Source organism: Lonchura striata, unplaced genomic scaffold (genome assembly GCF_046129695.1).
Source record: "Lonchura striata isolate bLonStr1 unplaced genomic scaffold, bLonStr1.mat Scaffold_210, whole genome shotgun sequence".
In the NCBI taxonomy this organism is placed as follows: Eukaryota; Metazoa; Chordata; class Aves; order Passeriformes; family Estrildidae; genus Lonchura; species Lonchura striata.
This window is the reverse complement of record NW_027461133.1, coordinates 128,291-151,719: the sequence shown is the minus strand read 5'-3', so window position 1 is coordinate 151,719 and position 23,429 is coordinate 128,291. Positions and strand designations below refer to the sequence as shown.

General features: G+C 44.3%; 1 protein-coding gene and 1 long non-coding RNA gene across 6 annotated transcripts in view; both read right to left on the bottom strand.

Moving 5' to 3' along the window:
• Positions 1 to 1,031: 1,031 nt before the first annotated feature.
• Positions 1,032 to 11,577, bottom strand: LOC144248638 (uncharacterized). 3 transcript variants are annotated; one of them, XR_013341950.1, is made up of 5 exons: positions 11,278 to 11,577; positions 3,879 to 3,942; positions 3,506 to 3,583; positions 2,786 to 2,962; positions 1,032 to 2,331 (listed from the first exon to the last, which is right to left on the bottom strand). It is a non-coding gene; the product is annotated as an uncharacterized LOC144248638 (long non-coding RNA). The 3 variants fall into 3 exon arrangements; XR_013341951.1 differs by having other exon boundaries at positions 2,885 to 2,962; positions 11,278 to 11,576; XR_013341949.1 differs by having other exon boundaries at positions 1,032 to 2,962; positions 11,278 to 11,575.
• A 5,870-nt stretch (positions 11,578 to 17,447) lies between these two features.
• LOC110484500 (uncharacterized) overlaps positions 17,448 to 23,429 on the bottom strand; it is a 109,781-nt gene continuing 103,799 nt past the window's right edge. For all 3 annotated transcript variants that reach the window (XR_013341954.1, XM_077790677.1, XM_077790678.1), the window contains one exon: positions 17,448 to 17,766. Coding sequence is in view for 2 of the 3 variants with exons in the window: in XM_077790677.1 (XP_077646803.1) it covers positions 17,450 to 17,766 (317 nt within the window). In the remaining variant the exon portion in view is untranslated. The remainder of the gene's footprint in view (positions 17,767 to 23,429) is intronic.

Sequence of the window (23,429 nt, the reverse complement as noted above, 5' to 3'; positions counted from 1 at the left end):
TCCTGGGGCCATTTCAGCAGCACGAAGGGCTTTTCCAACCTCAGGGGTTCCACGGGAGCCCAGTGACTGACCCAGCTGCGCACCCAGGCACACGGATCGATTATCCTGCCGTGAGCCAGAGCACTCCAGGGCATCCTTGGAACAGCTGCGGAGAGCGGGAAAAAGACACAGCTGCAGCACCGATCCCGCTCCCTGCTTTCCCAGAGGGGCAGGAACACCATTTCCTCCCGAGCCTGAGAGCTCCCAGGGAAATCCCTGTTAGGGTGGCACTGAAGGTGCCACATTTCTGGCACCCTTGCCCTAGAACCACGGCCCAGCAGGTTTCTGTGGGAGCGGGGATTGTTGCTGCAGCTCAGAAGCTGCACATCCCTAAAGCATTTCCTTAGGGACACGAAGCTCCCCGCGCGCATGTTGTAGTCCAGTTTGTAATTTCAGCGTCTTTCAAGAGAGTTTAAATCGCAATGAGGCGACTCGGTGCCAGCACAGCATTAGCTACGGGACATCGGGAGACTCACCAGACGACATTCTCGGCAGAGCCTCCATTCTCAGCGCTCCAGCTGCAGCGTTCGCATCTCTCACGGACTCCGAGCTCCGTTTCCAGGGCTCCCATCGGGAAACCGGCGGCCGCTCCCAGATGCAAATGCCCAGGGCACCGCCGATCCCAGCCCCTGCTCCCTCTCCCCCCCGGACCCCCCTTCCTCCAGCCTTTACCCCTTTTAGAGCCACGGCCCCGCCCAGGACACAAACGGAGGCTCCCAGGTGCCTCCTGAGACCCAAATCATTCCAGGGGCATCAGGAAATCAAGAGAAATAAACTTTGTAGCCATGATTTCATGTGTTTTGACTCTTCACATGGATAGTCTTAAGCCGTACTTTGTCATCATTTGGTCAGCTCATGAGGTTTTTTAGTTTTTAAAATTGTGTTTTCTCGAGGCAGAGAAACTGCAACTATCTATCTTTGAGTAGAGGAGCACATACAAAATGTCAGGGTGAAAGATTACTCATACCAGTGTGAAAAAAAACGCTAATCGCTTGGTTTTTAAAATTTTAAAAGTTTAATAATAATAAAATGGCTATAAAAATAATAATATCATTAGAGTACTAAAGCTTAGAGTTAGGACAATTACAAGACAATAAAAAAAGTAAAGAATTACGGACGTCCGGATGTTCTCGGACATTAAGCTACGAAAAGCATGACTTGTGAATAAAGGAATCACCCTTAAACTAATATACTTGTTGCATATTTATATATCCTTTATGGTTATGAATGCATTCTATTTTAAACAAGAAACTCTGTTTGTTGTATGTTAATTGTTTCCTTTAATCCCTTGGTGTCTTCGAGTAAGGCCTGAAGAAATTAGCTTCTTCTGATAAGAAGCCATAAATTCCTCTCCTTTGGAAGATTTAGGTGTTCTTTGAAGTAAGTATCTCATTCCTAAAAAAAAAACTTCCCCACCTACATAGTCTCTATTTTAACATTATGTTAGAACCTAAAACTGTATTTAACACACTACTTAAGCAAATGAACACAGCATAACTTTCTAACATTACACTTATAATATTCATTATAGCCTTTGAGAAAAGCCAATCATAAAATATGCATTTTTCACACCAGCAAGGACAAGGAGGTATTGAAGGAGACTGTTGAAGGAGAGGTAAAGTCTTAAATGCTAAAACTGAAGACAGAGCATCACTAAGTCAAATAAAAGATTTGTCTATTTGCTTTTAAACTGATACAAAGCAAGACAAAGTAAATTATTATAACTACTTCAAATCTAGTTGAAAATGTGCTGAGGTGTGCATTAAGACAAAGGTGGAAGTTTACAAGTTACAAATGCTTAAGACACTTCTTGCTAGGGATAGATAGCATTGCATCCATTCCTGAAAGATTTGCATCTCAAAAAGATATGGCATATGAATTCTTAAATTAGACCAACAATGACATGCACCCAAAAAAGAAAAACATTCTCTCTTCTCCCTTTCTTTTCTGCTTTCTTGTCATAGAGTGTGACTAAGGAGAAACGAAAAGAATCCATGAGTGACAGAGCTGATTCCAATCAATCCTCCCCGATGGAGTGATCAAAGGCCAACTGTAGTGGACCAAACAGGGCTTTCCCCTTGGAAGTGTATTCCATCCCGTCGAGATCAGCACAAACACAAGGGATGAAACCGACTTCCCACGGCTGCCATCCAAGCTATGACACTGTAACTCAGTACCACCTGCACATTTTTTTGCTTGAATCCTTAAAGTAATGATTCTCTCCATCTCCATCCCTTAAAATCCAATTCTGTCAGCTTTTCAGTGTTCAAAAATGAACTAGTTAAGATAGCACTGAGGAAAGAAAGAACACAATAAGCATATTTTATTGTGTAAGTAAGTAGATTTGAGATGGAATTACTAAAAGGTAAGCATACATGGACCCCCCCCCCCCACACACAGTTGTCTTTTTGCAGTTGCACTTAAGGATTGTACTTCAAATATGGTTACACAGATATCTTCCCCCCCTCCACATTGACTGCCTCTTAATATTAGAACCGAATCTGCCACAAAATTACATGAAATAAAACAGTGAGAAACATACTTGAGAATGACTGTTGTTTACAAAACAGGTAATTTATAGTATACAATTACTGATAAGGTAGAACAAGAGTTCAAAAACTGGACTGCTTTACAAAGCACTTCTTCAAACATCAATTTTGGATTATTGCTGGAAGGTACTAAATGGTCTGTTATAGACTAATTTACAGACATTCATAGAATAGTGAAAAACGCATGCTTTAGAAACCTGGGACATTTCATGCCTTTGTGCTAGCAGAACATGAAGTGATTGGCATTTTTCAATGTAGGTTAGCAGCATTTAGAGTTTTTATTCTGGTGTACTAACTGATTCTACGTATTTTTTCTCTTTTTTTTCAGGTGATTTTTCATCTTCAGGTTTAGTCCATGGAGGGCTGTGAAACTTCTGTAAAGGTAAAAACATGGTGTATAGAATACATATATACATAAACAGAAATAAAAAAGTCTGTTAAAATTCCATGGCAATGGAATTGTCCCTAGAAAAGGGTCCTGATCTCTAAGAAAGCATCATTAACAACCTTCACAGTGCAAAACCATACAAGTCTGATGCTACATACAGCTTCATATCACTGCATATTTTATGTATATATGTATGAAAACAACCACATAGGTATTTAATATTTAATTATTTTGGATAACTCTCCTTACTCCTGCTTCCAGGGCTATACACATCACACTGTCAAATTAAGTAATTTGACTACTAATTCATTTGACTACCAGCTTTCCAAATATTTCATAGTTTGCAAGTTGTTACCAGCCAGAAATCATTTTGAACAGGTCAATTGCAATCAGACACAGACAAAGTCTGAATTAAGTAGTCTTCTCTTTTGAGACAGAACTTGGTGAAGAATGTGTAAGTATACTTTAAGTAACTGAATCTCATGAGACTTTTTAGTAAAACCCCACAAATTACTCTGGAAGAGAATACCTGAAAGCTTGTCTCTGTTTCTGCTGCTTCCAAACGAGATGTTGAATCATTACGATTCCCCAGACATGTCTTGGCAACCTGTCAATAGAAATGTCAGAGATAACTACTTCATATTTTTTCCAAAAATATTCCGTTTAAAAAAAAAAAAAACAAAAAAAAAACCAAAAAAAAAACCACCAAAAAAAAACCAAAATACCAAAAAAACCCCAACAACAACAGCAAAAAACCAACCCAATTTGGGTCTTCTTTTAAGCCTACTTAATGAAATGGAACTAAGTTTTCATAGCTAAACTTATCCCAGACTCCCATCATCCCTGTAACAGTCTTCAACAATACAGTCTTGTGACAGCGAGTTTAACAACTTCATACTTACCCAGCTTTTTTTCTTCGTGTTTAAATCTCATCACCAATAGTGAAGTTTACTTCTACAGGTGGTCCTAGGGAACAGAAAATTAATTACAAGTGCCTTTTATGGGTGAGGAAATAGTAACAAACAGTAGAAAATCAGCATTAGTTAGAACTTCTCTATTACTATTCTCTTGGCTATACTCTGGATCTCTTAGGTATAATAATCCCTGAATAGGAATATAAAGTCACTGAATGGAGAAGTCAGGTGACTCTCAAGGCAGAAAATCTTGCTGCATTACTTCCTGTCATTTTATTCAAGAAATAATGTCATATTCTTTGCCAATATGTTTTTTAATATCTGGGAAAGCAGAGTTGCACAGCATAAATAAAATTAATTACAAAGTGGATTTTTGAACTAAGGAGATCTTCAGGTATGAAACCAGAGATTTGCTCAACACTGGAAATTCTACTGTATTTAAATCCAAGTCCCTTCAGGAGTAGGATTAAGGATGCAATAAGAAAAGGAACTGAAAGATTAAATGCAGTCAAATATTCATAATACTTGGTCATTGCTCTAAAATGAGTTCACATTGGAATTTCTCTACTTGTTTTGCTATTAAAAGTGACACATTTAAATGGAGTGAAAACTACAAGGTTTTTTTAAAGTTTTGAGTCAGCAAGACTCTTTCCAGTGTAACAGTGGGAGGGGTTTAGTCATGTTTAAGCTACTGAAGGCAGCCTCTGAGATGATGCAGATGGATTTGATGTGGGGAACTCTTTCTCATATTTTCCCACTCTAGACAGTAGAAATAAAAATTGGATTCATGTAGGGAATAATCAAGGCAGTATTGATTAAAATAAAGTCTATTGATAAAGCACCTACTCCTTTTATGACAAAAAATCAAACATCAAACAAACACGTGGTTTATGTCTTAGATAAAGACTAAAAAGTCAGATGACAGGGTAGCAATTTTTCGTAGTCTTGAAATACTTCAAAACCTTATACGTGTGGTCCTGTCAAAACTTCCATTTAAATTATTTACTCTTAATCTAGATTTAAAAAAAAATATTCCAAGCTGAATTATCCTCAGAAAAAATGAAGATTTAGGTGACTTCTAGGTGTGTGGCTTGAGGACAAAAGATACTCTAGGTCCAACAATCAATAGTATTGCAAAATGTGTAATAAAGAGGATAGAAATAATGCTAATTAAATATGATAATTTACATAGCCAGAATTTTCTCTGACTGTACCTACTAGAACATGAAATCAGGTGACCTATTTCACCAACATCATTTATAGGAGATAGGAAGCAAAAACTATTAATTGCATTAGTAAAGCTAAAGGTCAACTTCTTAAGACATATGCAAAGGAAAAAGAAAAAAACAACCCCGGTCTGCTTTAGAGAAAATAAAAGTGAACAATAAAACAATGCTGTATGAGTGAGTAGTCTTGCAGTGTCTTCATAGGCCAGACAACAAAGGCTATCTTGATAGGAAAAGAGCAATAAAGATTAAGTCTGTACTATTTCACATTTGTTCACTCAGAGATCTTCTCCTTTTAGTAGCACACCATATGGATCACTGTTGGAGAAAGACAGGGACTTTTTCCTAAGGATGTCTTTATGATGTTAAAGCATAACATATTCATTATTGACTCCTTATCACTGTGAAACATTGTATATCATTACCAAATAAATTACAGCTTGAAAACAACAACAGTTCAATAGCCAGGACTGTAACCAGCTCCTGTGGACGAGGTGCAAACACACACACACACAGAGGGCTGGGTTTAACAGAACACAAACTGAATCCCACACACATATGACCTCAGGCATATATATATAAATACATACATATACATACACCCCCACCTGTGTGTATTTATGTGTTTTTATATGTCTATATCTACATGCATATATAAACACATAAATATGCAAACACGCATAACACATATATCTTTGTGTCCCTCAGCTAAAGATCAGTGACAGAATATAAACTCAATGAACTAGAATACCTTCCACACCCTTAGGTGACAAAGGAAGCAAAATATTAAACTTCGGCTATTGTTGTTAGTTCCCTCTATGCCAAATAGTGGATTGTTTTGTATGTTTGTCCGTCAGATTTCCTCCCATGAGAGGTACAATCATTACCAATGGACAGAATGAGAGCTCGACATGGCAGAAACTATCAAAAAGCAAAAACTATTTGCTGTGTTGCTTTCCTCAGCTTAGCATGCAGCCCAATTAACAAATTATCTGTGTGTGAAATTATGGCTATAAAATCTGCATATTGATTGGTCACGTACACCAAATTTGGGAAGTTATGGTATTCAATTGTCCTAGTAAACAGCACTGCAAAGCTGGAGAGCTTCACAGCTGGATGTATAAATGACAAAGGTGGATAAACAAAGGGTGCATCTTTATTACTGTGAGAACCCCGGCCTTGCTCTGGGGTCTCATGTGGTGGTGAAATTCCTCCTCCCACCCGTGCTTCCAAAGAAAAACTCCGCAGGCTTTAGCTGTTCGGTCTCAAGGCAGTTTATCGCTAGTTATCTAACAGATTATGTTCTTGGACTGCGGCTGTTTGATCAGCGGCCTGGGTAGAGGCACACACAGCCCCTGACATCCTCTCGATCTGCTGCCTTCTTCGTCTCCCTCTCCGCCCAGGGCTGCTGCTATCTTTTATAAGATATATTACGTATAACACGTTTATAATTATTCCCCAATACCTACTACCTACGTTGCCAAGTGTTTTTCTACTCTAAACCAATCTGTGAGTGCCAACATCACCAAGAACATGGAGGTAAGGAAAAAGAAGGAGGAAGAACAGGATCAGCCCACTTTCCTCCATCTTAGAACTTCTGACCCCCATGTACATGCGTTAAAACCCCCCTGTACAATACTAAAAAAATTTCCCCTCTACTTTGTAACTACTTTTACTATACTATCTAACCTTTTGTGATTGCTTGTTCCACCTCCAAAGTTGGCAATTCATTCCATGGCTCAAACTCAAAATCACAGCTGTTTTTCAGCTGTCTGCCAGGGTCTAGAATGCCTCTGACCAAGGCCTGGAACCTCTAAAAATGTCTGAGAGACATTTTGAGTTCCCACATATTAGAAAAATTTTAACACGCCAGTCAGAACTCAGCATGTCCAGTGGCTATTGAATCATGCAACTTTACCTGCGAACAGCTGAACCATGTAAATATAAGTATTTTCTACGGCATCAACTCAGCAAATCAGAACTGGCTTTATGGTCAAAAAAACCATAACAATTTAAGGTCAAATAATCAATTCACAAGTGAACAGGAAATCAAGTTTAAATAAGTGGTATTATAACAGTTTTTGCAGTTAGAAAATCATTCTGCTGCTCCTAAAGAGCATCATCCAGATTTAGTTGACCAGACATTGGAGTTTCAGTGTTCCTGTGCATCACTGCTCCTCTTGGCTTCATAGGGCACAAAAAGCAGATAGGGAGGTTGTTTGTAAAGCACGATGGGGGAGAAAGTACTGGGTTAATTCTGAAGAAAAGAAACCAGATACAGGAGAAAAGAATGGTGCGGTTAGATCAACTGACAAACTAGTTATCTTAGTTGTCAGGTTAGGTTCACAGTTTACTCAAAGACACGTCTTATCAGATTTGCTCATGAATTTGTTACAGATCTGTACTGGGAGCTGCTTTAATCACTGTTTAGAAGAAAGATACAGAACAAGAAGTATGTGAAATGTGCATATACCTTCTCAGAAGACACCTCTGCAGTTTTTCATACGCTTTTCCTGTTTTAGATCAGTGTGCTAAGGGGATGGTTAAACTCAGATGATGTAACTTCTTATGACCTTCCTCTTCCTAGTCCTCATTTACAGAATCAAATTTCCTTTAAGGATTTTATTGGCTTGAAATTTCGTTATAAAAATGGTTATTTTTTTCTCTTATTACACCCTTTGGAAAACAATTGGAGAGTGCAATTTGATCAAAGCTCTGAAACAGATTTAAGAAAATAAAGCAAAATGCTGTAGTTGCTTAGAAACGTATACAATTTTGGCTCCAATACAGAATACCCTTTGTCGTTGAATGATTAATGAACATAGAGTGTTTTTTTATTGCAGGAAATTAAGGCAGTAAATAAAAAGCACTACCACTTCTATTTATCAGAGAAGATTCTGTAAGGACAAAGCAAAAAATCTAATAAGAGAACAAAGAATAATTTTATAAGTTCTTTGATGTTGTAGCAATACCAAGCAGGTAGTTAAAAATGAGATGTTATATGCATAAGAATTCTCTGACACGAAAAGGCAATTAAGTAAATTATGGTGTAAAAGCCATAATCCCAAAAGCTTTTGGGAAGACAGAAAAGGGAAGGAATACAGGGGGAAAAGCTCTGCAGAACTCTGGTTCTGCACAGAGACTTTCAGGAGTCAGACATAAGAAAGCATCTCCGGATAAGGCTAAGAAAAAGTAGTACTGACAAGATGCCTCTAATAAAGTACAAATAATAAAAAGAATGGAAACTTTTACAATACCAAAGGTAATTTGGAGGGGGGGTTTTGATGAATTTCAGATGCTGTATCACAGGATATTCTACCTACTTCTGGCTATTGCTGGTCCTATGCCAAATTTCATTACAGATAAATATCAGCAGCGTCTAATTTCCAGATTTGCTACTCTGTATCCCATTTGCCAATAACTTTTCATTTTTTGTATTTCAGTATTTGTTCTAATGTAAATGACACTAAGTACTCTGAACAGGCATAAGCCCCATAAATACAAAATTGCAGAAAGATCACAAATTTAAGATAGAGATGCTTAGCCATACAGACTTAAAAATACCAGTTGGAACCAGCAACTAACCATTTTGCTTTATTTTTTGCCTCAGTATCTATAAGGTTGCATGTTCTTCTCTAGTTAGTCTTCACTACCTTAATTCTTTCTAAATAGAAATCACATTTTATTTATCAGAGACACAATAAGAGGACCTTTGTGAAGTTCTGAGAAAGGATTACTGAAATAATAGGTTTCTAAGCAATGCAGTTTCTAGTACATCTTCACAAATATTACTTTGAAATGCTGCATTACAACCTTAACCATCCAGCCTTAATCTTCCTTCATTTGAATGCAAGAAGCTGTAAAAACTTCAGAAAAAATGACACAGTCAAGTAATGAAAAAAACAATTAAAACTCTTCCTAAGTGTTGCATTTTCTCCAAGTGATAGTGTTCACAGGTACAAATGGCAGCTTTGACTTACCAAAGAATTAGGATCCTTTGGGTATAAATTCCTTCCGGTACTTTCAGAACTTAAAGTGGTATTTCTAATGCCACTATATGTAGGCTAATTGTAGAAAGAAGATTTTTATTTCAGTTCTCAAAGCTAATAATTTGAATTCCTTGTGCCTTTCGTCTCTCTAGGTTAATGTGAGATGATGATGATGATGATGAAGAAAAGGTTGCTAACCAATGTCATCACCTGCACTATTTTTATGGCCTGTTAAGATGGACAGGGTGTCTGTCTGCTGATGGACTAAACAGTTAAAAATACAAGCTGTTAGAAGGACAAAAAACAACCACCTAAATAAGTAAACCACCATCTCAATAACTAAAACCTTGATTTTATGGAAAGGTGAATCTTTTAGGTGTCTTTGATTGCAATACTTGATGCAGAAATTAAATACTGGTTTGACTTTTGAAATATATTACCAGTTATTTTCTTTCCCTTTCTCTTTTAATGTATTCACTTCTGTATAAAAGAGCTGTTTAAAATGTTTGATACAAGTATTTAGCCTAAGAGGAAGAAAAAGAGGAGAGAGTGAGGAGGAGAGCGTAAGAGGAAGAAAAAGAGGAGAGAGTGAGGAGGAGAGCGTAAGAGGAAGAGTAAGAGGAGAGAGGGAGGAGGAGAGCGTAAGAGGAAGAAAAAGAGGAGAGAGTGAGAAGAAAGAGGAGAGAGTGAGAAGAAAGAGGAGTGAGAAGAAAGAGGAGAGAGTGAGAAGAAAAACTGAGAAGAAAAGGAAGAGGAGAGAGTGAGAAGAAGAAAGACTGAGAAGAAAAGGAAGAGGAGAGAGTGAGAAGAAGAAAGACTGAGAAGAAAAGGAAGAGGAGAGAGTGAGAAGAAGAAAGACTGAGAAGAAAAGGAAGAGGAGAGAGTGAGAAGAAGAAAGACTGAGAAGAAAAGGAAGAGGAGAGAGTAAGAAGAAAACAAAGCAAGAAAAATAAGAGTCAGAGATAAAAAGAAAAACCAAAAAAGTCAGATTAGAAAGAGAAAGGCAGAGAAAGAGGAAAGAAAGGTGGGGTAAAGAGAAAAAGAGTGAAAGACAATCAGAAAAGGAAGCACTTGAAATGAAAGAGAAAAGCAAATAGACAAGAAAAAGAAGAAATAGAGCTGAAAACCTACAGGAAAACAAATGGAGAGACTGAACACAAGGTAGGGTTCAAGAGAGAAAGAAATAGAGAGTTAGACAAAAAAGTTAAAGTTGGACAGAAAAGGAAAAAGGGTCAGAGACAAAGACAATGATAGCAAGTGTTAGAAAGACAAAGGCTGACAAAGAGAAAAAAAAGAAGAAAACATAGTGAAACCTAGATTGAAAGAGACAAAGAGACATGGGGAAATACATGTAGAGGAATGGAAGAAAATAGACAGGGTGAGAAGGAAATAGGGTTAGAGAAACATAGAGATGTCTTAGAAATGGAAACAAAGGAAAACACAGCCAGAGACAAAGAGTTACACATGGAAGGATAAAGTGAGGAATAGACTAAAGAGGAAAGTAAGAGGCAAAGGGAGAAAAAGGGTGAGAATGATACGACTCAACCACACCAAAGAAAGACAGGAGATGAATGGTGGGCAGGACAGAGGGTAAGAGGCATCATTATTAGGGCTGATTAATCTTTATTCCCTTAATTTAAACTTCAGCAATACACAGGGAAACAATGCATACAAACGCAAGTACAGAGACAAATACAACAAAGAATACATCATACCTAGGCACACAAGTACAAGTCCAATTTACATATAGCAAAATACATCAAAATACAGGAACAACTGCAAAGACAGAACAATATAATGTATTACAAGGAAAATACATATTGACACAATATAACCGTGTCTCCATTTCAGAAAAGTCCACAACACTTTTATTGTTATGACGCACCCGGAACAAAAACGGCGCAAAACGCTCCGCCGACGTGCACGCCCCCTTCGCGTTACGCACAAACTCACATTCACGGCAACTCGCTCCAGAGACTCCCAAAAAATCCTCCTGCCTGATGAAAACCCCCCCTGAAAGGCAAAGGCCATACACACAAGGTTGGAACTGCTCCACACACACACACACACACACACAGCTGCAGACACAAGCACACACAAACTCTCACAGACAGACACAGACAGTCACACTCTCACACATTCTTCTGCTGACACGCTGGCTGCCACCCTTACGTGAAACGCTGCACTGAAGAATATGCTTAAACGCTTCTTCTGACCGCAGGACCTCCATGTCAAATGGTAGATTCCAGGAAATTCTGTAGGGACCCGGGGACCTACGAGACAAGGGGAGGCGGTCAGTGACTGACTATCTGAGAGCTAGGAGCTATACCAACTCTGGGCCCATCAGTGTTGTACCCCAAACCCCGTAGAGAACAGATGAACGGCAAAGCTTTATAACTGCTCTACCTGAGCGTGACTACGTGCCCGGGCAAGGCAGCTCCGATCACAATTGCCACAACAGAGGTGCATACAACATAAGCCATCGTAGGTACATACAGTATAAGCACAAACAACATAAGGCAACGTAGGTACATACAGTATAAGCACAAACAATATAAGACAACATAGGTAGGCGCAACATACACACATACAATAGAAGCCGACACAGGTAGGTGCAACATAAGTGCATACAATGTAAGCCGACAGAGATACAAGATACAAGAAAACCCGCCCCCAGGACTGGGACTCTCTGCCACTGATTGGAGTTGTCAGCATCTGAAAGGAAGTTAGGACTAGTGTCAAACGGCTGCAAGACAACTTAGCATCACCAAACATGTTATGTCAATCTCCCCATACAATCTAGAGCCCAACTACACCCTGCAAATGACAAATTTCAAGTCCCCAGGACTTGTGCTATTACAGGCTATGCAGCAGGGCAGAGCAGTTGTGGGACAAATACGTGCAGACACCCGTGACACAGGACAGGGAGAGAGAGCTTTTGAGGAGAAGAAAGGACCGAGAGACCCAAAGAACAGAGTGCACCAGAGACAAGTGACAGGACACACACCAGAACTGCTCTGCCCTGAGCACCTCAGCACTGTGATCAAAACAGACACTTTCCCTTTAGCTGGCCTAAGGGGACACTTCTTGCACATCCCTGCCCCCAAACCTGATCCTAAAGGCCCTCCCAGCACCCCGCTTTCACCCCCTTGCGGGCCTTAGCCCTCCACTTATCTCTCTGGCATCTGGGGATGAGAATCCACGTCGCCTGGCAATGGAGGCTGCCTCGCCTGCGGGGAATGTCCTATGGTCATTGGGCTGTGGTCCCGTGCTCAGCTACAATCGAGAACACCAAACATCACTGCATGATCTTAGCTGCACAATGGACAAAACCCAGCAATCCTGCTACTCACCATTCTCCTGAGAACGCTCGGGCCGCACACTTTGGCCAGGCTCAGAGGCTGCCACCGTCATCGCAGGGTCTGCCTGGGTTAAGAAGAGACAAAGAGACTCGGCATTGCTGAAACACGAGTGGACCTTGGCTCCCCCTCCCTACCTCGGCGACTCACCGCAACTCCTCAGCCATTGCCAAAGGCAACTCTGATGCAATCTTGAAATACAAAATTTCAAGGCTTCATCACAGAGTCCTGCAATACTTCCTGAGAGCTCACAAGCACAGGAAATCCAGGCCATCAGCTGTTGGTGACAGGGGCTTGGCATACTCTGAGTGGATTCCCTAAAGCACACAAACAACAATGGATGCTTACAATTGCACCAAAACCTGAAACCTGAGCAAGAACAACTGCTTCTGTCCACTGCTCACCTGGCACACAGGGCCTTGACTGCTGCTACCTGCCTGGACCTCCTAAAAATAAAGGCAAAGAACACTGCTGTAACACAGTCACCCTTTAGGCTTCCCCTGCAAATGCAAACAATGACTGACCTGATCATGGCAACACCCTCACCCCAGGACTGGGGCTCTCTGCCACTGACCTGAACTGTCTGTATCTGAAAGGAAGTTAGGACTAGTGTCAAACTGCTGCAGGACAACTTAACAGCACCAAACATGTTATGTCAATCTCCCCATACAATCTAGAGCCCAACTACACCCTGCAAATGACAAATTTCAAGTCCCCAGGACTTGTGCTATTACAGGCTATGCAGCAGGGCAGAGCAGCTGTGGGACAAATACGTGCAGACACCCGTGACACAGGACAGGCAGAGAGAGCTTTTGAGGAGAAGAAAGGACCGAGAGACCCAAAGAACACAGAGTGCACCAGAGACAAGTGACAGGACACACACCAGAACTGCTCTGCCCTGAGCACCTCAGCACTGTGATCAAAACAGACACTTTCCCTTTAGCTGGCCTTAGGAGACACTTCTTGGACATCCCCATCTCCAAAACTGACTCCAATACCCCTCCTGGGGAGTCCCAACCTGGCACCTCTCTTCCATCCCCTCTGTGGGTTGTAGGTCTCCACTTATCTTGCACATATCTGGGGATGCAAATCCCCATCAGGGGCAGATCGAGGCCTCGTGCCTGTCTGGGAAGTTCCAGTTGTCACCAGGCTGTTATTTCTTGCTCTGCCAAGAGAAAGAAAACCAAACGTCAGTGCACCACCTTAACAGCACATGGGCCAGAACCTGACAATTCTGCTACTCACCGTCTCCCAAGAAGTCTTGGGCCACACACCTCAGGCGCGCTTGGATTCTGACACCGTCATCTCAAGGCACACCTAGGTTAAGGGCAGACAAGGTGACATGGCATTGCTGCAACTTGAGGGTACCCTCGCTCCTCTTCCCTGCCTCACCACAACTCCTTGCCCATTCCTGTGGGTTACCAGGAGGGGACCTTGAAATGCAAAATTGGAAGGCTCTGTCACAGGGTCCTGTAATGCTTCTGGCAAGACCACACGTGCATGAAACCTGGTCCATCAGCCAGTTGGAGACAGAGGTATGAGTACACTGAGTGGATTCCCTAAAGCACACAAACAACAGTGGATGCTTACAGTTCCACCAAAAGCTGAGCAAAAACAACTGCTTTGGTCCACTGCTCACCTGGCACACTCGGCCTTGACTGCTGCTATCTGCCTGGACCACCTAAAAATAAAGGCAAAGAACACTGCTGTAACACGGTTACCATTTAGGCTGCTCCTGCAAGTGCAAACAATGACTGACCTGATCATGGGAAAACCCTCCTCCAGAACTGGGGCTCTCTGCCACAGATTCGAACTGTCTTCATGTGAAAGGAAGTTAGGACTAGTGTCAAATGGCTGCAGGACAACTTAGCATCACCAAACATGTTATGTCAATCTCCCCATACAATCTAGAGCCCAACTACACCCTGCAAATGACAAATTTCAAGTCCCCAGGACTTGTGTTATTACAGGCTATGCAGCAGGGCAGAGCAGCTGTGGGACAAATACGTGCAGACACCTGTGACACAGGACAGGATGTGACAAACCAGGGGACAGGACAGGGAGAGAGAGCTCTTGATGAGAAGAATATCTGCAAGGACCGAGAGACCCAAACAACACAGAGTGCACCAGAGACATGTGACAGGACACTCATCGGAACTGCTCTGCCCTGCATGCCTCAGCACTAAGGTCAAAACAGACACTTTTCGCCTTTAGATGGTCTAAGGAGACACTTCTTGGACGTCCCCAATTCCAAACTGACTGAAAAACCCCTCCTGGGGAGTCCCAACCTGGCACCTCGCTTATCACGCCCCTCGGTGGGTCATAACCCTCCACTTATCTTGCACATATCTGGGGATGCAAATCCCTGTTGGGTGCAGAAGAACGCCATCTCCCTGTCTGGTAAGTTCCAGCTGTCACCTCTTGGTCTGCCAAGGGAAAGAAAACTAAACATCAGTGCACAATCTGAACAGCACATCGGCCAAAACCTGGTAAATCTGCTACTCACCATCCTCCTCAGAATGCCCGGGTTCTTGGCCCTCACACTTTGGGCGTGCTTGGATTCTGACACCGTCATCGCAGGGGACACCTAGGTTAAGTGGAGACAAGGCAACATGGCATTGCTGAAACACGAGTGGAATCTCATTCCCCCCCGACTCACCGCAACACTTTGGCCATTCCCTCAGGGCTACCAGGATGGGACCTTGACATGCAGGATTGGAAGGCTCCATCAGAGGGTCCTGTAATGCTTCCAGCGAGATCACAAGGGCATGAAACCTGGTCCATCAGCCAGTTGGTAACGGAGGTATGCGCACTCAGAGTTGATTCCCTAAAGCACAAAATCAAGAATAAATGCTTAGAATTGCACCAAAAATTGAGACCTGAGCAAAACCAACTGTTCCTGTCCACTGCTCACCTTGGACACTCGGCCTTGACTGCTGCTATCTGTCTGGACCACCTAAAAATAAAGGCAAAGAACACTGCTGTAACACGGTCACCCTTTAGGCTGCCCCTGCAAATGCAAACAATGACTGACCTGATCATGGCAACACCCTCACCCAGGACTGGGGCTCTCTGCCACTGATTGGAGTTGTCAGCATCTTGAAAGGAAGTTAGGACTAGTGTCAAATGGCTGCAGGACAACTTAGCATCACCAAACATATTAAGGCAATCCCCTAATACAATCTAGAGCCCAACTACACCCTGCAAATGACAAATTTCAAGTCCCCAGGACTTGTGCTATTACAGGCTATGCAGCAGGGCAGAGCAGTTGTGGGACAAATACGTGCAGACACCCATGACACAGGACAGGGAGAGAGAGCTTTTGAGGAGAAGAAAGGACCGAGAGACCCAAAGAACACAGAGTGCACCAGAGACAAGTGACAGGACACACACCAGAACTGCTCTGCCCTGAGCACCTCAGCACTGTGATCAAAACAGACACTTTCCCTTTAGCTGCCCTAAGGGGACACTTCTTGGACATCCCCATCTCCAAAATTGACTCAAAAACCCCTCCTGGGGAGTCCCAACCTGGCACCCCTCTTCCATCCCCTCTGTGGGTTGTAGGTCTCCACTTATCTTGCACATATCTGGGGATGCAAATCCCCATCAGGTGCAGAACGAGGCCTCGTGCCTGTCTGGGAAGTTCCAGTTGTCACCAGGCTGTTATCTCTTGCTCTGCCAAGAGAAAGAAAACCAAACGTCAGTGCACTACCTTAACAGCACATGGGCCAGAACCTGACAATTCTGCTACTCACCGTCTCCCAAGAAGTCTTGGGCCACACACCTCAGGCGCGCTTGGATTCTGACACCGTCATCTCAAGGCACACCTAGGTTAAGGGCAGACAAGGTGACATGGCATTGCTGCAACTTGAGGGTACCCTCGCTCCTCTTCCCTGCCTCACCACAACTCCTTGCCCATTCCTGTGGGTTACCAGGAGGGGACCTTGAAATGCAAAATTGGAAGGCTCTGTCACAGGGTCCTGTAATGCTTCTGGCAAGACCACACGTGCATGAAACCCGGTCCATCAGCCAGTTGGAGACAGAGGTATGAGTACACTGAGTGGATTCCCTAAAGCACACAAACAACAGTGGATGCTTACAGTTCCACCAAAAACTAAAACCTGAGCAAAAACAACTGCTTTGGTCCACTGCTCACCTGGCACACTTGGCCTTGACTGCTGCTATCTGCCTGGACCACCTAAAAATAAAGGCAAAGAACACTGCTGTAACACGGTCACCCTTTAGGCTGCCCCTGCAAATGCAAACAATGACTGACCTGATCATGGCAACACCCTCACTCAGGACTGGGGGCTCTCTGCCACTGATTGGAGTTGTCAGCATCTTGAAAGGAAGTTAGGACTAGTATCAAATGGCTGCAGGACAACTTAGCATCACCAAACATGTTATGTCAATCTCCCCATACAATCTAGAGCCCAACTACACCCTGCAAATGACAAATTTCAAGTCCCCAGGACTTGTGCTATTACAGGCTATGCAGCAGGGCAGAGCAGTTGTGGGACAAATACGTGCAGACACCCGTGACACAGGACAGGCAGAGAGAGCTTTTGAGGAGAAGAAAGGACCGAGAGACCCAAAGAACACAGAGTGCACCAGAGACAAGTGACAGGACACACATCAGAACTGCTCTGCCCTGAGCACCTCAGCACTGTGATCAAAACAGACACTTTCCCTTTAGCTGGCCTAAGGGGACACTTCTTGCACATCCCTGCCCCCAAACCTGATCCTAAAGGCCCTCCCAGCACCCCACTTTCACCCCCTCTGCGGGCCTTAGCCCTCCACTTATCTCTCTGGCATCTGGGGATGAGAATCCACGTCGCCTGGCAATGGAGGCTGCCTCGCCTGCGGGGAATGTCCTATGGTCACTGGGCTGTGGTCCCGTGCTCAGCTACAATCGAGAACACCAAACATCACTGCACGATCCCAGCCGCACAGCAGCCACAACTCAGCAATTCTGCTGCTCACCATTATTCTCTTGAGAACGCCGGGCTCCTCGGGCCGCACGCTTCGCCCACGCCCTCCTGGCAGGGTCTGCCTGGCTGAAGAGCAGGCGAGGTGAGGTGGCGTTCCCAAAACTCGAGTGGACCCTGGTCCCCCTCACTAGTAGTTCCCCCACTTACAGCAACTCCTCGGCCGCTCCTGAGGCTCCCTGGTGCCACCTCCAAGTGACAAAGATCAAGGCTTCGTCGCAGAGCCGTGTGCCGCTCCCCGAATTCCCAGGAGAGCGAAGGAGCGGCTCTGCGGCCGCTTGCAGGGGGGACTCGCTGGTACACGAGTGGACTGCCTAACGCACACAAACATGAATGGATACTGAGACTTGCAGCAGAGACACTACAGCTGCAGGCACACAAATTCATAAATAATTAAACTAACAAAACCCCAAAATTCTACCAAAATATTAATTTTATTTACCCAGTATCCAAATTGCCAAATAGATTAACAGAGACACCCTGTCCTATCCCCTCAATAACGCCTCTAAAATCTATGCCAAACAAATCCTGAAAACTAAGAAAACCCTGCCTGTATTGAAATAAAAACAAAAAAAAGTCTTGTAAACGTTATAAATTCATTAACCTAACACATCAGAACCATAAAAATATTAAACCTTTATGAACACCAGTACGCACTACCCTCGTTTCAACGTATAAAAGTAAAGCTATCCCTACTACTAACCTAACACAAATATCACAAAATATAGCAGTAAGAAAAGAAAAAAAAATAATCCTCACTATAACTAGAATATAAATTTTTTATTTTAAGCCAAGAAAAATTCATACATTCTAAACAGGAACTTCCTCAAAATCAAGTATTTCAATAAACCCAAAAAACTCTAACATATTTCAAATAACTACAAAAAGGCTAAAAAACATAAAACAATCAAGCAACCCACCACAACTATCTAAAACTATCTACAATAAACCTTCTTTAAAAAAACCCAACAAATACTTCTTACCACCTCAACAATACATCACCAGCGACACCAAACAACTCAAAATACTGTAACTCCCATCCAAAAAATGCTCTATAAACTGAAACACTAAAACTCATCTAAAACACCCACTTACCCTTCAATAACCTCCTCTAACCTACACACAAATCTAAAACCAGTAAGAATTAACTATAAACTATCATACCCTAAAGAACTCCACCATTAAACACTACTGTACCAGACTTACTATAAATCAAAAACCCCAAAACACACCACTGTTAACATCACCAAAACATTTTTCTCCATTCCTCTAACAACCAAATACAAGCCTCGATTTACTTTCACTTGAAAAACATACAATACACCTACAACCAACTGCCCCAAAAATAAAAACACAGTCCTACCATCCAGCATAAATTCATCCAAATGAAACTTCAAAAAAATAAAGCTCCAAAACATCTGTAATAATCCAACATCATTAGATGAAAAGTATAACAAAAATATTTTTTAAATCATCCAAATTCTTCTAAAAGACTATTATACCACAAAAAAGAAAAAAAAAAAAAAAAAAAGCAAAATCAAAAAGCATCAAAGTCCCACCAATTTCATCAAAAACAGCCAGAATGGCTCCACGAGCCAACAAAAAAAACCCCAACCTATAAGAAAATGCCAAACCACCTCAGAAACAAACAATAAAACACAGCCCCTCTTACCATGGTATTATTTTAGTACTATGATTAAAATACACATTCTATACAAAAATGTCCTCTACCCTTCCATCAATGCCACATAAAGCAAATAAATTAACTGTTATCATACAGGACATCCATATAAAAAAAAATCTCAATCGCCCTAAAACCTTAAAAATAATTACAAATTAACCCCAAAATGAAAACTTTAACAAAAGAAACCCAAAAACAAACAACAGAAACTAAAAATACACCACCATAGAACTAACTACCAGCAAAAACAACCCCACACTACACTCTTTTCACTAACAGTTGTCAGTGAGACACATCACAAAAATGAAACAAAAATAAAAAACAGCCCTAGAGAAACCCACAAAACAAATCACAAAACCCACTAGAAAAAGAAGTCCAACCAATTTACTAAACTTCAAACCATACAACAGACCCTGAAAGCTGCTAAAAATTAAAACGGTACCTCTACACTAACTCAAAGAGTAACCAGCATTCTGCTAAGTTAGCTTTAAAAACCAAACTAATAAAGGAGATTAACAAAAACCTAAACCACTAGACAATAAAAAGAGAAGCACCCAGATAAATAACTACCTAAAAAAATCCACTGTATAAATACACAAGTTCCTAAAAAAAAACCACTGATAAAAAGCAACCAACAAATAGATCAAACTGAAACAAAAACCCAAATAAATACAGTAACAACAAAAAAAATTATTCCTAACTCAATAAACCCATAATGCCTCAAACCATCAAAATACAAATACCACCTAGAAATAAACACATCACCAAAAGAGAAATGTAACCACAAACAGTAAGTCCCAAATTACCGGTAACAATAAAACGTCCACAACAATTAAACAAACCAAATGAATAAAACCTCTATAGGAAAATTTAAAAAATGCAATTACCAAGATTAAAAAAAAAACCTCACTAATTCACTACAGCACACTACCTCAAGCCCACCAAAACAAACACAATGCACTCGCGCTAATAAAAGCCTCCACAACCGAATTGAAAAACAACCCTCTACATCATGCTACGACCCATAAAAACCAGCGTAAACCTTTAGAAACGCATCCTTAAAAAACATAAGAACCGATCAAAAAGAAATCCAACAACAACACTCAATCCAAAAAAAACCTTGTCACGAGCACCCGAAGCAACAACCGTAACAACCAAGAAGCGCCCGGGGCCCTTCTCCTACAGCGACGCCGATCAAAAGCCACCGATCCCAGGAGCTCCTCAGGAGCGCCTCAAAAGCAGCGCAGCGAGGGAGGCTGGAAGATGCGGAGCCGCGCTCCCGGCCCCGGGCGCAGCGCGGCTCCGGCAGGAAAGCGGCTCCTCCGGCAGGCAGAGGCGGCGCCGCGCCGGCAGACCCCCGCCCGCTGCCCCCGGCCCGGCGGGGCCGGCACCGGGCCCGGGGGGCCCCGGCGGCGCCCGAGCCCCGCGCCCGGAGCGGACGGAGCGGCGGCACCGGCCGGCACCGGCGCGGCGCCCGCGCCGCCTCCCCCGCCCGCCGGCCCGGCCAAAGCTCCGCTCGGCTCCGCACGGCTCGCACCGGCGCGGCTCCGGCGGGCCCGCGGCAGCCCAGCCGCGCCCAGCTCCCCTTCCGCCCCGGCCAGCCCCGGCACTGCCGGCAGGGCTCCGCGCCGCACCCTTCGCTGCCGGGCCGGGGGCAGAAGAAGCGCCCCGAATGCAGCGGCACAGCCCGATCCCCGCCCTGCCAGCGCTGCCACGGCTGCAGCTCCCTTCCTCTGAAGGCCCGACACGCTCCGGCGCTCACCTCACCCCAACGAGGGCACAGAAACGTAGGCTTCCCTTCAATCGCGTCCCCTAGAAGAGAAGAAAAGAAGCGGCTTGCCTCAAACGATGGCAAAAGGGGGCTTTTTACCTCAGTCCAAACCCCTTAAAAGGGGGGACAACAGGACTGCCCCCTCCAATTCAACCTCAGGAGGACGAAGTTTCAAAGGGAAAGGAGAAAAGTCCCGGCTGCAAAGGCGCACCGGCTCACCTGCTGCTTCTCGGCACAAAGGTTTGTCCCTCGGCTCCTCCTCAGAGCAAGGCTCCACGTATCCAGGTGGGTTTCCAGGTGATCCCCCAGACCCTGCCCGAAGCGCCCGCTGTCCTTCCAGGAGACAACCCCGGGAGCCCCCCATAAACTCCTCTCCTCCAGCAGCTCCGTGCAAAAGCATTGCGAGGAAAACCCCCTAAATCAGCCGCCGGAGGAGCCGCGCCCTCCTCATCATCCTCACAGCCCACACCTGGGGCTGCTCTGAGCCCTCCTCATCCTCACAGCTCACACCTGGGGCTGCTCTGAGCCCTCCTCATCCTCACAGCCCACACCTGGGGCTGCTCTGAGCCCTCCTCATCCTCACAGCTCACACCTGGGGCTGCTCTGAGCCCTCCTCATCCTCACAGCTCACACCTGGGGCTGCTCTGAGCCCTCCTCATCCTCACAGCTCACACCGGGGGCTGCTCTGAGCCCTCCTCATCCTCACAGCTCACACCTGCCGCTGTTGCCACTCTCCAACAGCGTCTCTCCGTCTCCAGCACACAGCCCACTTCGCACAGACACAGATCCAACAGAAATCTGCTACGGGTGTCGGCTTTTCTTAATCCGTCTGGGTACACGACTAAAACACATACGTGCATTGATGGTCATTGAGAGAAAGCTTTCCCCTGGAGAAAACAGTCCTTTTGCCGGCACACTTTGATACACCTTCGCAAAAAGCAGAAGCAGTAGCGAGTCCTAAGACCCCTGCCGAAGAACCCAGCCCTGTTTGGGACACCCAAAGCAGCAGACCTCGAAAAAGGAGGGGAAAAGTCAAGCTTGGAGGGGAAAAAGAGGATAGAAATACAGCAGCCTTTAAAAATGCCTGCACGGAGCAATAGTGGGAACCAGTCACATTTCTTCTTTCCTTGCTTTCTGTGATGACATAAATAGGAAGTAAGAACACGTTAAACAAAAGGCAGAGCTAGGATTTGACAGGTCTTCATTTTGGCAGGCGCCCCGAGCTCCACGGCTGCGGGGGAAAGAAGCGAAGGGGCGACGGCAAGAGAGGAGGGAGAGCGGGACATGCGAAAGGGCGGGGAGGGAGGTCGGGCTGCGGAGGAAAGCGGTCGGGGAAGGGAAAGGCCGGCAGGGCAGCAAGAGGGACGGGGCACAGAGGAGGGAGAGAGGGGGAATGGAACGGAGCAGCGGGGCAGGGACAGGACAGGACAGGAAGGAGCCGGGTTTGGGGGGAACACGGAAACGGGGGAAAGAGAGGTAACTGAACACGGGCAGGAGCATGGAGCGGGAGAGAGAGGAACAGGAGGGGATCCTCCCGGCGCCCCGGCTCCGCCCCGGCTCAGCCCCGCCCGGGCTGCTGCGCTCGGCAGAGCTCGGCTCCGTTCGGCTGGACTCGCCTCCTCGGCCAGCTTCGGCTACTTTCGGCCACGCTCGGCTATTTCCGGCCGCATTCGCCTCCATTCGCCTCTTCGGCAAAGCTCGGCTCGCCGACACAGAAGGAGGAAGGAAAATGGAAAAGGAATGGGGGAGAGAACAAGAGGGAGAAGGGAGACACAGAGGGAAAGTGTCCTTACACCTGGTGGCACCCTGACTCTGTCTGATTTCCTATCGGCCTTCAGGTCTGGAGAGTTCCTTTGGTTTTGAATTGTATGTTCTAATGAACGCCCCAAAAGCCAGAGCTATATTCTGCATGGACAGCTGCTCTTGCACGAATACAGGGAGATTTCCAGCAGCTCTGCTGGGCTGGGATAGGCTCCCATGGTAAGCTGAGAGGATGGAGACTCGGCCCCCAAGCTACAGCCACCGGGACAACTCTCCATCACGGGGCCAGGGAGCTGTGCAGGGCACAGACTCCCCTCATCCCCAGCACTGCTGTCCCCGGAGAGCCCGCTGGCTCTCTGCTCCTGAGAAACACTCTCTTCTCGCAAAAACCCAACTCCCTCACCACCTGCATCTGCTTCTTCTTCAGTATTGCCCGCAACCTTCATTTCTGCTCTCTCAAAGCACTGTTCATCTCCACCTCTTTTTCATCGCAACATCTTTCAATTGACACCTTTGAAGTGAAGAGGCCACTGAATTCTACCATTACAGAGTAAAACCACTCAGTACTGACAGAGCCTGCTATTAGTTTTAGTCCTCAGTTCTGCATTCCAAGGGATACTTTTGAAAACACACTGAAAACTCATAAAATACGTGGCATTCACTGGAGCCAGGGCTCACTTCTGCACTGTGCCTTGGCACAAACACGCTCCATCACCTGTGACATCTCTCCTGCGTTGACCATTGTTCAAAGCTTTCCTGCAGGG